This window comes from Oxyura jamaicensis (assembly GCF_011077185.1).
Source record: "Oxyura jamaicensis isolate SHBP4307 breed ruddy duck chromosome 4 unlocalized genomic scaffold, BPBGC_Ojam_1.0 oxy4_random_OJ72438, whole genome shotgun sequence".
In the NCBI taxonomy this organism is placed as follows: Eukaryota; Metazoa; Chordata; class Aves; order Anseriformes; family Anatidae; genus Oxyura; species Oxyura jamaicensis.
In genome coordinates this window covers 22-16,378 of record NW_023303846.1, presented here as the reverse complement: position 1 = coordinate 16,378, position 16,357 = coordinate 22, and the positions used below count along the sequence as shown (strand labels likewise).

The 16,357-nt window shown below is 66.3% G+C and overlaps 2 protein-coding genes across 2 annotated transcripts; one reads left to right on the top strand and one right to left on the bottom strand.

The window, feature by feature from the left end:
• Nucleotides 1–101: 101 nt before the first annotated feature.
• Nucleotides 102–1,454, top strand: LOC118157203 (BCL2/adenovirus E1B 19 kDa protein-interacting protein 3-like; the record flags this gene model as incomplete). The annotated part of the gene is made up of 4 exons (XM_035311457.1): nucleotides 102–232; nucleotides 307–558; nucleotides 630–779; nucleotides 1,057–1,454. Coding segments are annotated over 4 exons (582 nt in total), but the record flags the coding sequence as incomplete, so codon positions are not given.
• A 214-nt stretch (nucleotides 1,455–1,668) lies between these two features.
• On the bottom strand, nucleotides 1,669–15,812 carry LOC118157204 (dedicator of cytokinesis protein 2-like). Its single transcript, XM_035311458.1, has 26 exons — nucleotides 15,701–15,812; nucleotides 12,895–12,997; nucleotides 12,552–12,646; nucleotides 11,883–11,961; nucleotides 11,654–11,754; nucleotides 11,398–11,456; nucleotides 10,788–10,936; nucleotides 9,763–9,848; nucleotides 9,128–9,284; nucleotides 8,819–8,859; nucleotides 8,499–8,589; nucleotides 8,291–8,410; nucleotides 7,760–7,849; nucleotides 7,516–7,620; nucleotides 5,967–6,108; nucleotides 5,725–5,806; nucleotides 5,537–5,621; nucleotides 5,222–5,308; nucleotides 4,509–4,685; nucleotides 4,309–4,392; nucleotides 4,090–4,227; nucleotides 3,722–3,807; nucleotides 3,121–3,271; nucleotides 2,824–2,920; nucleotides 2,453–2,586; nucleotides 1,669–2,361 (listed from the first exon to the last, which is right to left on the bottom strand). Exons 2-26 carry the CDS (start codon nucleotides 12,973–12,975, stop codon nucleotides 2,272–2,274), a joined length of 2,607 nt encoding a protein of 868 aa, XP_035167349.1. The 5' UTR covers nucleotides 12,976–12,997; nucleotides 15,701–15,812; the 3' UTR covers nucleotides 1,669–2,271.
• Nucleotides 15,813–16,357: the final 545 nt, after the last annotated feature.

Below are 16,357 nucleotides of genomic sequence, written 5' to 3'. Positions count from 1 at the left end.
GGGGGGGGCGGGGGGCTGCCCGGGGCGGGTGCTGGGGGGCTCCGGGGGCGGGCAGGGGGCCGGCGGGGCGAGCCGGGGGGCTCCGTGCGGCGCGGGGCTGACGGCTGCCCGCAGGCTCCTGGGTGCAGCTGCGGGGCGGCCTGGGGGGCGCCGACCCCGCGCCCTCCTCCTGCCACGCCGACGTGGAGCGGCTGCTGCTGGAGGCGCAGCTGGAGCCTGACGGCGCCGACGGGTGAGTGCCGGGCGGGCGGCGGGGCCGGGGCCGGTGCGGTGCGGGCCCGCTGACCGGTGGGGCTGTGTCCGCAGAGCCCTGCCGGTGCCGAGCCCCCCAGCCCGCGGCGAGGAAGGAGCCGGGCAGGCGAGCGAGCGGCCGGCGAGGAGCGAGCGGCCCCCTCCCCGCGGCAGGGCCCCCCCGGGCCGCCCGCAGCCCCTGCCGGGGAGGGAGCCGGCCGCCTGCACCCAGCGGGACGCACCGGAGGACGCCGAGCGGACGGGGCAACGCCTGCCTGCAGCCCTCGGCCGGGGCTGTGCCCGCTGCCCTGAGCACCTGCCCGCCAAGTAAGGCCCGTGCTGCGCCTGCCCTGCTCCTGCCCCTTCCCTGCGCAGCCCCTAACGGCACACTCTTCCAGGGACTTCGCCTTCGTGTGCTCCCCGCAGCCGGTGCTGTGGAGCCTGCCGGGAGGGGCGGTGGGCAGGAAGAAGAGGCTCTTCAGTTCAGAGCTGCTGCTGCTCTTCATCCCCTCGCTGCTGCTCAGCCACGTGCTGACGCTGGGACTGGGGTGAGTCTGTGCCAGGGCCAGAACCAACCCCTGGGTGCCGGCGGGGCGCAGCCTTGCTTTGCTGTGCGTGTCTGCGCTCCCTGGCGCTGTCCGGGGGCCTCTGGCTGCCCTGGCAGGAGGCTGTCACCCTGGGAGGGGAGGAACTCTCCTGCTGGTCCGTGGGAGCTCTCCCACCGCTTTTCCCAGCAGCTGCAGTCATCTTTGTGGCTGCTGCCTTCACACCTCGCAGCCAGGCTCTCCCCAGGCAGGTTCCTTACAGTCCCTGACTCCCATCCAGGATCTACATTGGGAAGCGGCTGGCAGCCTCCTCAGCAAACCCGCTGTGAGGAGCCGGGCTCGGCGAGGGACAGGCAGCTCTGCCGCTCTGCTCAGCACTGAGGAAGCCCAGGCACCGGTGCAGCCGCTCTGCTCACAGACGTCGTGTTGGTGGCACGAGGCACCGTCTCTCCGTGTCCCCTCTTTACCCCGGCCAGGGGAGCCAGTCCGTGCCCTCCTTCGTAGCCAGGAATGCACCGACGGCAGCTCCCTGCTGCAGGCAGCCCTGGCCCTCCACGCCCCCTGGGTGTGGGTCTGGGTTCCTGCTGTTCAATACAGAAGACTGTAAATGTGGCTCCTGAGCCCGCAACACCAGGGGGAAATAAAAAGCCTGGTGCGGCTCTGCAGGCACGGTGGCGAGCTGGTTGTCCCTGCGAGAGACCTGGCGCAGCCTGGCCACTGGGAACCGGAGCCCCAGCACATGGGGCTGCCTCGGGCTCTCCTTGCCGCGAGGCCCTGCTCTGGAGCACGGCGCGGTGCTGGGGCAGTGGCTGGACGTGGGGGGGGCCCTGTGGGGCAGCAACGAGCGCTGCGGCGTGCGCTGGGTTTTGATCAACACTGCAGAGCACCGGGCTGACAAGTGGGTCCTTTATTGGTCTGCTCGTGGCTGCAGCGTGCTTGCAGCAGGGAGGCGGGGGCCGTGCTGCTGGCCGCAGCGGTGCTAGCTCAGCACAGGGGGGCTGTGAGGCTGGATACCAGCAGGAGGGAGGGCACTGCACGGGGTACGGCGCTGCCCAGGCTGCGCGCACGGAGCTGGCTGGCTCCTGTGCGATCACAGCCAGGGCCAGAAGCGTTCGTCCCAGTGCTGTGGGATGGGGGCAGCCGAGGGAGGGTACGGGGGAGCTCAGCACAGGCTGGCAGGGAGCTTTCCGGCCCGCCCTGTGCCAGGGTGGTTGCGGTGGTGGGATGGCAGCCCTCTTGGTGGCCTGCGGGCACGGCGCTGGGGGAGCTGCGTGGGGGCTGGGGGGTGCAGCAGGGCTGGGCCACGTCTGAAGCAGAGCAGTGGTCGGGGGGTCCCAGCTGGGGCACAGCCCGAGGGCAGCGGCACCTCGGGGCGCACAGGGCGTCCAGGAGCCACGCAGGGTGCTTCTGGTGCAAGCGCTGGGGGAGAGGCAGGGGGTGGCTGTATGGGGCAGGGTCCCCCAGCTCTGGGCCCCACGGGCAGGGCAGGGATGGCTCAGAGCTGTGACAGCCGCTTGGACTTCGGTGGTGGCGGTGGGGGTGACTTCAGGCCCCTGCTTCCATCCGCTGTCGGCGATGGCAACGGCTGTGAGCAGAGGGGATGGTTACAGGGGGCAGGGGCCGGGCAGGGGCTGGGGCAGGGGCTGGGCAGGGGCCGGGGCAGGGCCGGGCGGTACCTTCCCCCCGCTGGCAGCATCGCTCTGCTCCAGGAAGGCCTCGTACACGGTGGGGCTGATCCTGCGGGGCAGCGGCGGGGCCTTGCTGGCGCTCTTCACGCGGCCGCCAAAGCCCGTGGGAGACGGGGACAGCGCTGTGGAGGGAGGCAGGCTGGGCAGCGCGTCCGGCACAGCACCAGGGGGGCTGCTCTGGGTGCCCTGGGCTGCCCGTGGCCACCCGCGTGCCCTCAGGAGCGTGCGCCCAGCGCTGAGGGGCTGGGGCTGCAGCCCTGCTCTCAGGGGCTGGACGCCGCCGGGGCTGTGGTGCTGGGGAGGTGCCCCCTGGCTGTGCTGGGGCTGCAGGGGGTGGGAAGGCTCCGGAGCTGGGGTACCTGCAGTGCTGGGCTCGCGGCTCGGCGGGGGCTGTTTCCCATCACAGCTGCCCAGGCTGCTCTCGCTCATGTTGCGGGACAGTCTCCGTTTGTCATCCTGGGGCACAGGGAGGGGGCTCAGTGCCTGGGGGGCAGGACCAGGGCCCTGGGAGCGCAGGAACCTCTGGCAGGGCACGATGCTCCCCAGCACTCTGTCTGCAGGGCTCTGAGCCCCGCGCGCCTCCAGTTCTGCCCCTGCTCCCCTCCATCAGCCTGGAGCAAGCAGGGAGGCTGCAGGGCTGTGCTGGGCACCATCACCTTGGGCTCAGGCATCTCCGGGACAGACAGGCGCGTCTCCTGCCGCCGGTACCCAAAGAAGGTGCTGGAGCGGTTCTCCTTGCGCTCGCTCCTGCGGTCCTCGCTGTCGGCAGTGCGTGGGGCAGGCTTTGGGGTCAGGGGTGCCTCCGTGCTGCAGAGAGACTGGGGCTGGTGAGGGGCCGGTGCCAGGGAATGGGAGCGAGGCTGTGCTGTGCACCAGCCAGGCCACAACCAGGCACAGCTGCCCTGAGCCAGGCACCAGCACCGACCCTGGCAGCGCTCAGCAGCGGGTGCTTGGGGGGCACCCAGAAGGAGAGGCATGGATGGCTGGGACAGCGGTGTCCAGGTGAGCTGGGGGGGCTGCATGTGGTGTGTCTGCTCTGTGTCCTCCCGATGGGACAGGGCTATTGTGGCACAGCAGGATGGGCCCCCGAGATGTGGCTCGGCATAAAGCACCAGGGAGGGAAGCTGGGTGGGCACTGCGCTGGGGCAGGAGGGAGAGAAGCGCGCGGGGCCCTGGGGAGTGGGAATGGCTCAGGGGCGTGGGGATGGCAGGGGGTAATGCAGGGCCACCAGCGTGTCTCCCCAGCACCACACTCGCCTGTCTCCAGCATGGCTCAGCCGGTCCCAGTCTGGTCCCCAGGCCGCGGACCGGGGTCGCCCACTTCGCCGGTCCTCGAAGGAGATCTGAGAGCACAGGGGGACCGAGAGCCAGGAGGGGTGAGGCACGCAGCCTATCCTCTGCTGCCTCCCCTCGTGCTCAGCCAAGGCCAGAAGTGCCCTTCTCGCCCCTCCTGGTTGCAGTGCTACCCAGTGGCAGTTGTCCCTGCTCTCAGGGCAGGCAGAGACCCTCTGCTCCCGCACACACGCTGCCCCCAGCCCTGCTGCTGCTGCAACCCGCTGCCCCAGGACATGGGGCGCCTTGTGCAGCAACCCCCTGGGGGTGCCACACGCCGCCCTGGCACTCACCATCTCCCGCACGCCGTACTGGCTCTCCACCTTGGCCCGCAGCTGCACAAAGCACTGCTCCATGCGCTCGTGGAAGGGCCACAAGTCCTCCGTCACCTTCCGCCTGTGGATCCGGATCCCCTCTGCCAACAGCGGGGTCTGCAGGAGAAGAGGGCACGGGTCTGGCTGGGACTGTGGGGCTCCCCGGGCCGGGGCTGCTGGCGGGGTGCCAGGCGGTACCTGCCAGGCGATCAGGTCCTTCAGCTTGTCGATGTTCCCCTGGTCCTCGGGGTGCTCCTTCAGGTATGACTCCTGGAAGAAGGCCTGCAGCCAGCCCCGCTCAGTCTCGCTGGTGGCCGGCACCGGAGCGGTGCTGGTGCCCTGTGCTCTGTCCCCGCACCAAGAGCACCGGCGCCGGTGCAGCACCCCCACGTCCTCACCGTTTCATACTTGGCGAAGCCACCCATGACGGCAGGGTCCACGATGCCGTTGAGCAGCATGGACAGTGGGTTGACAGGCAGGCTGGGGTCGCTCTGGTGCCGGTTGATCTCGCTCAGAATCTTCTCGTTTGTTTTCATCATGGTCTCGATGGCGTTCTCCAGCGGGGAGATGATGTTCTGTGTCCAGGAGGGAGGGTCAGCAGCTGCCTGACCCGCAGCCCTGCCCTCCCCAGCCCCGGGGCTGCATATCTCGCCCTGGGGGCCCCAAGAAGTCCCTCGAGCCTCTGGCCCTGAGTTGGTGGCCTGCAGGGACACGCTGTGTGTGTCCCTGGCTCCGGGCTGCCTGCAGGGTAGCTCCAAGAGGCTGCAGCCCAGGTGACAGCGTGGCAGGGGCAGCTCAGTGGGGAGCTTATGGAAACCCGGGTAAACGTCACTGGCACCGTGGGGGCACAACAGCAGTGAGCGCCCTGGGGATGCAGCGTGGCAGATCTTGTTCGGCCATACAGGGGCTCTGCAGCAGAGCTGTGCCACAGCCCAGACGTGTGTGCCACCTGCCTTCACTGCTGCAGCACCCGACCCCCCCGGGCTTTGGCCACCCCCCCACGCTGACCGAGGGGTAAAAGCCACGTGCAGAGCTGCTGAGTGGGCAGGGGGGCCGCCCAGGAAAGGGGCACCTGGGGATGGCCCTGCTCCCCTCGCAGCCCCCTCCTCACCGTGGTAGTGGTGGTCACCACGAACCAGCGCAGGATGCCAGGCAGCGGGTAGGCTGTCACAAAGGTCGTCCGCTCAATCCACATGTTCTGCAGGCAGGGCAGCAGTCACTGCACTGCCCCGCTCCCCGCCACCCCAGCATGCCCCCGGCTGCCCCACGGGGCAGGGGGCTCCCACACGGGGCTGCCGCCTTCCCCATTCCAGGATCAGAGCCCCCTGTCCCTCTGCATCCCCTTGAGACCTGGCTCCTTACAGGGCCCCTGCAGCTCTGTCGTTCCCCCCGTCATGGGGTCCCGGCAGCCCCTGGAAGCACTCACTGCAAATTCGTTGTCTGGATCCTTTGGGCCTTTCTTGAAGGGCCGCGAGTAGCTGAACTTCTGGACGTGGTTGGCTTTGTAGAAGCTGCAGAGGAGGAAAGGGGCAGAGCACGGAGATGTGTGGAGGGGAAGACATCCCCGTGGTGTCCCACACCAGGCGGTGCACCCGTCCCTGCCGGGGGACTCACTTGGTGATCTGCTCCGGGATGCTCCGGTCCTTGAACCGGACCTTGGCTTCCTCCACCGGCTGCACGGTGAAGCACTGGATGTCTGCGGGAGTGAAGGAGCCACAGGCAAGCACCGCGGGGCTGCGGGGCTGGGGCTGTGGGGGAGAGGGGGCAGGGGGTGTGCGGGAGGTGCTGTGGGACCCATGTGGGGATGAAGGCCCAGGGAACCGCCCGCCCTGCCCACCCCCACGCTGCCAGGATACACTGCCCCGGGGAGCCAGTGATGTCGGGGCCGGGCGGAGATGTGGTCTTCAGCTTCTCGGCGTTGGGGAAGGGGCTCAGCAGCCGCATCTCAAAGTCCTCCCGGCGCTCGTACTCCTTGCCCCGGTAAATGAAGACCTTGTTCTGTGGGAGGAAGGGCGGTGGGTCCAGCACGCTGTGAGCGGGGCCTCCCTGTGCTCGGGCTGCAGCGAGCGCCCATGTGCACGGGCAGGTGCCTGTAGCAGCCAGGCTGAGCCTCCAGCCGAGTGGGAAACCCCTTCCTGGAAAAAAATCCCCTAACCCAATAGCTGGAGGAAAACAGAATTAAAGGGTAGCTGGCTCTGGCAGCTGGGGCTCTGGAGAGGAGCTCTTTGCTCGGGTGCACGGTGACCACGTCTGCGGTCAGTGGATACAGAAACCCACCTAGGAGGCAGCAAGGAGACCTCAAAAATGGGGTTGACCCTGGGAAAAATGATGCAGCTCTTGCTGTGGCTGGAACAGCAGAGTAGCAAAATAAGCACCAACACTTCAGCTGGAAGAAGCGCACCAAGCATGCAAACTGATGCCCAAGCTGACTAAAAAATCTAAGAAAAGTAAAAGGAGTGAATGGGGCTGAAACACTGCTTTTGTCTGAATAGATGAGCCTTGCTCCCACTGGTGGATGCTGGACGGCCGTTTGCCAGCGCAGGGAAAGGGCAGGGTGCTGAGCAAAGAGCTGCCCGAAGGCCTCCCACTGCCCCTAAACCTGCACTGCTGGCGGGGACATGGGGGTGGGGATGCTCGGGGAGGTACCTGAATGCATTCACAGGTAGCACAGATATATCTCTGCACCACAGACAGGATACGGGGTACAGCACACATCTGCCTCGGTGCCCCAGACAACGCGGTGCAGACACAGCTTCCCTGCGCACCGCAGCCACAGCGCAGGTACAGCACCAGTACCAGCGGAGCACCAGTACCAGCGCTCTGGGCAGAGATGGGCCAGCAGAGGTGCTGCATCCCTGCGTGCCAAGGACACTGCCCAGGGCCCTCTCTGTCACGTGCTATTGAGAACTGCAGCTTTTCATGCCGTGTGTTTCTTCTGTAAGGGCTACACCCCAGAGCAAGCTGGGGTGAGCTCCAAGGAGCTCCCGCTCGCCTCATCCCTCGGGACCATGTCTCCATCCTCATCCCCATCATCCCTGTGTGCTGCCAGACCTCCACTAGATCACAGAATCACAGAACTGTAGGGGCTGGAGGGGACCTCAGGACCTCAAGAGATCACCGGGTCCAACCCCCCTGCCAAAGCAGGTTCCTCAGAGCAGGCTGCCCAGGTAGGCGTCCAGATGGGCCTTGAATATCTCCAGAGAAGGAGACTCCACAACCTCCCTGGGCAGCCTGATCTCCCCACCAGGGCCAGGCCACAGGGACCAGCTTGTTGCTGCCATCCTGGTGAGGATCAGGGACAGCTCTGGGGCTCCGCTCGCAAGGACAATGCCCTGAAATGGCCGTGGGCAGGGCGCAGCACATGGCTGCAGAGCAGCGCAGGCTGAGCGCAGCAGCCAGACTTACCCGGAGGAAGGTGGGGAAGCCTTGCCCATAGTAGCCCACAGCAAAGTAGTCTGGGCTGGGCCGCAGCACCTTCAGGATCTTCTCGTAGAACTTGGCTTCCCGCTGCTGCAAGGGGAGATGGCGCTGCAGGGGTGCAGGAGCCCCGCAGCCCACCCGACCCTGCCCCACGGCTCACGGCCCCTGGGCACAGTGCCCCCAGCCCAGACCCCACTCCGGTCCATCGCCCAGCCCAGCCAGCACGCACCAGGATCTCACTCAGCATCTCGTAGTCAAAGATCTCGCTCTCGTACTGCTCCGCCAGCTCCTTGCAGATGTGGATGGCCTCCTCCCACATCTGCAGCAGAGGGGCCAGGGTGTGGGGTAAGCTGGGGTGGGAAGGGGACTGGGTGCTTCCAGGGCACCCAGCCCCTTCTGCAGGGTAACTGCAGCTCTGCTCCTGCACGAGGAGCGGGATAGGTCCCCGGCGTGCTGCAGCAGGGCTCACCTCCTGCCATTGTCAGCCTCGGTGCCCCCTGCCAGGCCAAACCCCTGTGGGGTGCCAAAACTCCCCACATCTCCCCAGGGGTCATACAGGATGGGGGAATCGAGAGCTGGGGGGCTGCAGGGATGAGCCGTCCGGCCCGAGCTCACTGCATCCTGCCTGGCACAGGGCAGCTCCAGCCCCACCTCAGCAATAGGGCAGGGAGACCCTGCCCACGGGGGGGCTCAGAGCAGGGCAGCGATGGGGGGAAGCTGGGATGGCTGGGGGGCTGCCGCTGCCCGGGGCTGCGCTCACCTTGCCCTGGTCGAAGTAGTTGATGATCTGGTTGTAGAGAGCCTCCTTCAGCTGGCGCTGTGTGTGCAGGCTGGGGCTGTGCAAGCCCTGCATGGGCGCCGTATTCGCCTCATCCGACCACTGTGCCGGGCAGCGGGAGCCTGTCACGCAGAGCCCTGGGGACCCCGAGGCGCGTGGCAGCCCCCAGCCCCTGCCCACCGTGCCGCACCTTGAGGAGCTGCGCGTGCAGCAGCAGCGTGTAGGCTCCCTCCGTGTAGTTCTCGTAGCTGATGTGCAGGTCCTTCAGCTTGTACAGATACCTGTGAGCAGGGCGCCACATGCCAGGCACGATGCCGGGGGGGGGGACAGCCCCAGCACCCTGCCCTCCGGCCGCTCCACCTTCCTTCCCCCATGCAGGGGCTGGGGCAGGCAGGGTGGGGGCAGCTCAAGGCTGGGGACCCCCCTGCCTATGCTGGGCGCCTTCCTGTGCTGGCCAGCTCCGTCGGAGCACCGGCCGGTGCCGGGGGGTCTCCGTGGGGCAGCGCTCACCTGATGTACATGGCCTGGCGGTCGATCTCCTTGTAGAAGTTCTGGGGAAGAACAGGCATTAGAGTGGCCCCAGGGGGCTCCCAGCGCAGCCCCCGCACTCCCCAGCTCCAGGACTCAGCCCAGCAGGCACCGGGCTGCCCTTGGCAGTGCAGGGCTGCGTCGTGCTGCCCAGCTGGGGGCACCAGCCTGGCACCCTGTGCACCCCAGCTCTGCTGTGCTGGGACTGCTGCAGCCCCCGCGGATATTTGGGGGGACGTGGGGCTGAGCACAGCCAGCCCCAGGAGCTGGGGGCACAGGGCAGGCACCCACCAGGAGGTTGACGGTGCAGCTCATGCTGTAGGTTTTGTTCTCGTCGTTCATAACCGCCCGGTAGTCGAGGAGCCGCTCCAGGAGCCCCGTCACCAGCGCCACAAAGTTCTCCCCGGGCTTGGCCAGCTCAGGGTGACTCCGGCAGCAGCTGAGCAGGCTGGGGAGCAGAGGAGGCGATGGGTCTGGCGGCGTGCTCAGCTCTGCAATGCCCCAGCTTAGCTGCACCCGAGGCATGGGTGCCAGCCCCCCCCCCAGTGAGGGACAACAAAGCACCGCCGGGTCAGCAGCCAGCCAGCAGCCCCTGCCCCCAGCAGGCACGGCAGGGATGGGGGGAAGAGACCCGACTGCTCCAGCCTCCCGCACACCGGGCTGTGATGGGCACTGCGGGGCAGCAGCAAAGCCAGGGCAGGGCGGGGGCCTGGGGGGCTGTCTGGAGCTGCTGTGGTGCACGAGGGCACACGTTGCTCCCCGGGCACAGCCTCTTGCCTCTCAGATCCGGCGCCCCGGGAGGTGCGCTCTGGGTCAGCACAGCACGGAGGAGTGGGATGGACAAGATGCAGCTGGGGCAGGGGCACAGTGCAGAGCAAAGGGTCGTTGGCAGAGGGGAGGGCGTGGTGGTGGCGCTGCACACTCACATGCTCTCAAAAAGCTGCTTGTACTGCTCGTCTCCCCGGCCACCCTCCACCTCGCTGTCCAGCTTGCGCAGGATCTCGTCCTCAAACTGCAAAGATACAGACGTGAACGCATCCAAGGCACCGAGGATGTGCTGAGCTCAATCCCAGGCTGCCACGGCCGCAGCTCTGCGGGGCACAAGGCAGCAGGCGCCGGGAGAGGGTGGCTGCGGGGCTGGAGCCAGCTTGGGCCACACAAGCAGCCCTGGGCTCAGTGGCTGCGGGCAGCTCTCCCAGGGCTGCCCAGCCCAGTCCCACTCCCCAGCCCCGACAGGCCCCCAGTTGCTCCCCAGGTCCTTCTCCTTCCCCATTGCCACCTCCCAGCAGCCTGGGCCGCTGCTGCAGCCTGGGGCACCCCAGCGCTGTGGGAAGGGAAGGTGTCCCGGCGACCTCTGGGCTGTGCCCCGTGCCCCCTAAAGCCGCTCCCTGCCCTGCCGGGGGGACAGGGCTGAGCCTGCCTGGGTCCCCCACCCCCCAGCTGAGGCTTAGCCTTCGGGTTTGTGCTGCAGCTGCTCCGGGTGGACTCCGATGCCTGTACGTGCATGGCATGGGACATGGGAGAGCATGGCTCTGGGGGGTCCCAGCCCTTCTCCCACAGGATGTCCCACAGGGAAATAGGCTTCCAGCTCAGAAAAGACCAATGCCACCCGATCACAAACTGGAAAAACCTCTTGCACAGAGAAAACTCAAAGCAGCTCAAGAAGACTGTGGCAATATGGGAGGTTTATACAGACCTCTCCCCTCCTACCGCGCTCTTGTTTCCAGCCAGTGCTGGGAACTGCTGATTGCAAACAACCTGGCCTGTCCCTGCTGGTTGCTGGGAGATGCTCGGCACCACCCTGGGCTGGGAGGCTCTGTCCCCATCCTCTCCCTGCTGCAGCCACACGTCCCAGGAGCCCCCACCCATGCCACAGGGAAGGTCAGCCCGGGCGAGAGGCAGGATCCAGCCGCGGTGGCCTCCCCAGCCCTGCCTGGCCGCGGGCACTCACCCGGCTGAAGCTGGCGGTCAGCTGGTACTCGCACAGCATCATGTCGAAGAAGATGGGGATGGTGGACTTGCGCAGCTCCAGCTCCGGCACAAGCGTCATCTCCAGGATGGGGCCGACCATGCCCGGGATGAACTCGATCTTGCGATGGCCTGGGGAGGGCATGGAAGGCTGGCCTGCCTAGGCACTCGCAGCCCGTGCCCAGGAACAGGCAGCGGTGCATGGAAGAGGCCGGGGAGCGGCAGTAGGAGAGGTCTGCACACCCAGTGCAGGTGGCAGGGAGGTCGTGCTGTGTGGCCAGGACAGCACGACCAACACTCGGCTATGGGACCGTCAGCTGGGGCTGTGCTGGTGTCCCAGAGGCACTGCACAGGCAAACAGCCCACACAGGAGCCTGCGGGCACCAGGCACTGCTCCGTGCTTCCACATGCAGAAGGAGACATCAACCGGCTGGCACATCCTGCAGCATCCCACGGGGCGCACGCCTGCAGCCTCCCATGCCCCACACTTGTAATATTCCACTCCCCGGCACCCGTTCTGGGGACAGCGGGGATCAACAGCAGCCTGCAGAGACTCTCCGAGCCTCCTCATTGCTGGCAACACCACGGCTCACCTAGGTTGTACCACATGTCCCGAATGGCAGCTCCAATCTTGGCCCTCATGTCCCCGTACCTGCCAGGATGGGTGGTGGTTAGCATCACTCCGCAGCTGGGCATGGCCCATGGCATGTCAGCTGCCAGGCCAGGAGGCCAAGCACAGCCTGAGCGGCTCATCCCCAGATCCCTGCCTGCACAGCACGGCAGCAGGCGGGGGCTGGAGCCTCGAACCAAGAGGCAGAGCTCGGGCAGGCAGCGGCAGGAGCGACTCACTTGGCCAGGATGCTGGTGCGCTTGGCCTGGGAGAAGTTCTCCAGCTGCAGGGAGTCCTGGGTGAGGAAAGCCACGGCCAGGTGGAAATAGTTGTTCCAAAGCTGCAGTGAAAATGGGGACAAGTGCCAGGTGGGGTGGCACGGGGGGAGCTGGGGCTGGATGCAGCAGTCCCGCAGGCTGGGCATGTCCCCTGCAGCCCCCGGCGGGGGTGGGGGCAGTGCCCCCTTACCTGCAGCTCGAAGCTGCTGCTGCTCAGGAACATCTCCGTCAAGGTCGTGGCAAAATGGTTGATGGCGCGCAGGAACTCCCTGCAGGAGCACCCGCAGCATGGCTGCTGAGCGGAGGGTGGCCGCACTGCCGGACCCCCCAGCCCACCAGCAGCAGGGGGAGCAGGGCTGGCGGCCCCCAGCCACGGGAGGCAAGAGACAGGAGGAGGTGGGGGAAGGCCTGGGGCACTGCCAGCTTCCCCCAGGCGCTGAGGCTCGCAGCGTGCTCCTGCCCACGTCCCCATGGCAGCGCATCCCTTCCGCCCGCCGTGGTGCAGGCAGGTGCCCGGAGGTGCGAACAGACACATCCCTGGCATCACGACCTCAACCCCAGCACAGCTGCCGTGTGGAGACACCCAGGGAAGGAGGGACGGGCTGTCTGCAGCAGCTCCCCCGAACCCCACAGCATGCCGGTGGGGATGGAGAGAGCGGCTCCTCCGTGGGCTCCCAGGGTCCGGGCTGTCCCAGCAGGGAGCACCCAGAGCTGCCCCGAGCCAGCCCAGGCACTGCCCCAGGGCTGCTCGAGACAGACGTGGGGGGCCAGGGCAGCCTCAGGCAGTGTCCGCATGCCCCAGCAAGGTGCCCCAGTTGTCACACCCAGCCCCAGCACCCTCCCAGCCCAGGGTCCTCACCGGTTCTGCACCATGTTCATCACCATCCAGTCAGAGGGGTACACCGTCTTGCCGATCAGGTCCTTGAAGAGGATGAAGGTCTCCATGAGGAAGTCCTGCCGAAGAGAGGAGATGTCGGGGGCTGGGGCTCAGCCATGATGCTGAGCACCAGGGCCAGGAGCAAACGGGCACCCAGCAGTGGGGATGCGAGCGGTGCCGGTGGCCAGGGCGGTGACACGCGTGCCAGGTGCCCTGCTGCGGGCAGGGTGGTGGGACCGGCGGGATGTCCTCTTGAGAGTCAGAGCGGAGAGTGCCCCGTGCCCCCCGCCACGGCCCAGGTCTGGCTGCGTGGGGCAGCACTCACCATCAGCTCGGCCCGGGAGGGGAACGCCTGGATGTAGGAGCTGTAGTGGTCCTTGTCCATCTGGCTCAGGATGGCGGCCATACAGGCCACGTAGTGACTCTGAGGAGGGAGCAGCTGGGTCAAGCACTGCCGTGGCCAGAGTCGAGGGGGCCCCGTGAGCCCACTCACACTCCTCCAGCCATCCCCACCCCGAGGCCCCACTCCCTGGCTCTCCAGACCTCTCCTTGTGCCCCACTCAGCCCTGGCTCCCTCGTTCCTTCGTCTCCGGTGCCTGCACACCCCACTCCCAGGGTGGGACAGCTCTGTCACCTACCATGGTGCCGCAGAGGACATGGACAGAACTATAACGTATTTGTGGTAGCATAAACCTGTGGGTTTAAAGTAAATTCAAGGTGATATGTAAGTGCATTTTTAGAATGGCAAGCAGTTTCTTTCTGGAAGCTGTTATGTCTAGACTGCCTTTAGTGAAGGGTCCCAAACTGAGCTGTTAGCTGTGCTCCCACTCTGGGAGCTCACAGCTTTGTTATGACACGAGCAGGGCAGCTGTAGCCAAGGCTGACCAGGATTCCCATTCTGCACAGAGAGAAAGGCTGTGCTTGATCTTGGACTTGTGCTCTGTTGCATTGTTCGTGGAACAAGAGAGGAGCAGGTGGCAGAGAGCAATGCCCCACCTGCTGCTCACCAAAGCCTTTCATCTTCCCTTTAGTCTATTAATGCAACATTTTCTTGATGATGCTTCTAACGTTAAATCTGAGTCTGCAGTAGACTTTAAAGCACTTTGAATACTGACTTGTTAAGAGGAGCTGTGGCCTGGGGACCAAGCTAGTGGAAACTCCCTGGTGGATGCTCAGTGCCTAAAGCCCGAGAGCTGATGGGGTTGGAGCCCCTGATCACTGAACGAGAAAGTGTTGCTCAATCTCCAGGATCATCTTGGGCTCTGGTCATTCAGCTGCTGGCCAGCATCCAGTACCAGGCTCAGAGAGGCCCTTCAAAGCATTTCTTCCCGAAGGCTGCCTGCCACCAGGCACAAAGGCCCACTCCCTGCTGGGCAGTCTGCAAGAGGATGCCACCGAGCCCGCTCCCTGGGTGCGTGCCAACAGCTCGAGCCCTCGCGTGCCATTTGAGGAGGCTGTGTCTCGGGAGCCGCCCCGTGCACAGCAGCACCACGGATACACCAGCCCTGCCCCGGCCCCAACACACGCAGCAGCACAGCCGGTGTGCTGGAAAGCTGGCTGTTCTGAGCGCCAGCCGCAGCCACAAGGGTGCCACAGGGAGAGAAACATGTTCCTGGGGAAAATACAAAGCAGCCCGGCTGTCCTGGGAAGTGCCATTGTGGGCAGGGGCCATGCACAGCCCAGGGCAACTCAGGTCACTTCAGCGCAATGGAGAGCCCTGCATGGCTGGTGCTGAGCGAGGGCAAACACTTGGCCACGCAGCTGCATGACACCTCCTGGGTTTCGGCAGCATCCAGCGTGGCCCATGCTTGGCTGCTCAGCCAGAAAGCTCCCCCTGCCCTGGCAGCTGGGAAAAGACAGCTCTTTTTGAGGAGGATGCATCATTGGGCAGGCTCAGAGGGAGTGAAGGTGCCCTAGTGTCACTGACAAGGTTCGTGGGTGGTTTCAGGTATAGCCTGTCCTCGGGGGCTGCCGTGCTGCCCTGCCTGGGGTGCCCTGTGCACCACCGGGCGCTGAGGGCACCGCTGCCTGGTCCCCACGAGCAGGAGCCACCTCTGGCAGCATGGTACATGGGGAATGCCTGCAGCCCCCAGCCCTGTCCCCAGGCTCAGCCCCTGCTGAAGTCTCCCTCGGCTCCCTTCACTGCCCTCCCAGCAGCAGGGAATGAGCCCTGGGCCAGCTCCTGCCAGTGCCTGGGGGAGCAAGCAAGATGGGAGCTGCCAGGCTCGCAGGGGACAGCCAGTCCATGCCACGCAGCTGCCACCGGCAGCCAAGGGCCCAACCCAGCTCACCCAGCTGGGTTGGGCTCGATGATCCTATGGGTCCCTTCCAACTCGAGATGATTCTGTGATTCACCCGTGCTGGCCCCAGGCAGCCCCACGGAGAGGCAGGAGCCAGGCTTGTTGGAGCGTGGCCTGGGGAGGGGTGGCCCAGCGCAGGGCATTGCTGTGGGGAAGCACTGGGCGCTGTGGGAGGCCTGGCTGTCAGGAACGGAGGCAGGTTTGCAAGGAATTATCTTGTGAGAAGCAAAGGAATGACAATGCAATGAATCCCAATCCTTTTTTAGCATCAAAGCAACGCTACAGAGCTGAAGTGTCCCTGCTGAAGGCCGGCACACAGCAGGGCCAGCAGCACCTGCACATGGGGCAGCCTTGCAGGCGCGTGGCAGCAGTGCTGCAGAGACACTCCACTGACCAGCTGCCCGCGTGGCCGAGCGGGCACAGCTTGCCTGCAGAGCTGGGGCCAAGCCTCTGCTCGCCGTGCACGGCTGCTGCCCCAGGTCTGCTCCCAGACTGAGCGCTGCCAAAGCCAGGGCTACCACAAGCCCACCCACATCCCCAGGTGTGGCCGTGTGTAGTGCCACAGAGCCGTCTGGGCAGGCACACTGCTCACAGGGGGCAGGAGCAGCTCGTTCCTTCTCGGGGGCCTGGGGGGGCATTTTACACGCACCAGCCGCAGGGGATGTCACCCACCATCGCCGCAGGGCTGCATGAGCCTTGCACCTCATCGCCCCGGGGGCAATGCTGGCAATGCCCCAGGGACAATGTGGTGCAAGGCAGGAAGGATGGGAGGAAACTTTCCGATGAGCCGGCCTATGCTAGAGATTTGATGAGATTAGTTCAGTCAGCTGAAAGCAGCTGTTCTGGTGGCTGCTGGCTTTAGATCCAGGTGAACTCCCTGCACCGCTGCTACACTTTGTTCGAGGGAAGCTGTATTTACATTTAAATTACATTACCAGGGAGCTGTACAGCAAGACCCTGCTCCACGAATGGATGCGGTTTGTCTGTCGGATGGCATGCGCGTGTGGAACAGACCCGGGGCAGCCCAGCACAGCACACGGTCCCTCACGCAAACCCACCAGTGGATGCGGACACGAAGGACCCTGCTTGCTGACAGCGCCCGGCCGCGCCACAGCCCCGCCACGGGCCCAGCAGCACCCAGAGCCGCGGCACGGTCCCGGCACTGCCCCGGCACCACGGGAACCTGGGCACACACGAGAGCCGCGGGGACGGGCTCAGAGCCGGCGCAGCGGTTCCGTGGTGCCCGGGAGATGCCGACCAACCGCCCGGGGCCTGGCGCAGCCCCTGCCCACCGCTGCAGCTCCCGCCTCCCGGTACCCCTGCCCGGTGCTCCCCCCCCGCCTGCGCCCCGCTGCGTCCCCTCCCGCCGGGCAGGGCCCTTCCCGGCCCCGCTCCAGCCGCTCCGGGGCCCCGCGCTGCGGGCTCGGGGACAGCGCCCCGGACGGGGCCGGGCTGGGGGCAGCGGAGGCTCCGGGGCGCCCCGCGGCG

Excerpts from the sequence above, each read along its gene's own strand:
- LOC118157204 (XM_035311458.1), bottom strand. The coding sequence starts at position 12,975 with ATGGCCGCCATCCTGAGCCAGATGGACAAGGACCACTACAGCTCCTAC. Across the intron at positions 4,686-5,221 it reads TGGTGACCACCACTACCACG|AACATCATCTCCCCGCTGGA; the intron begins GTGAGGAGGGGG and ends TCCTGGACACAG. Across the intron at positions 2,587-2,823 it reads CCGCGAGCCCAGCACTGCAG|CGCTGTCCCCGTCTCCCACG; the intron begins GTACCCCAGCTC and ends CTCCCTCCACAG.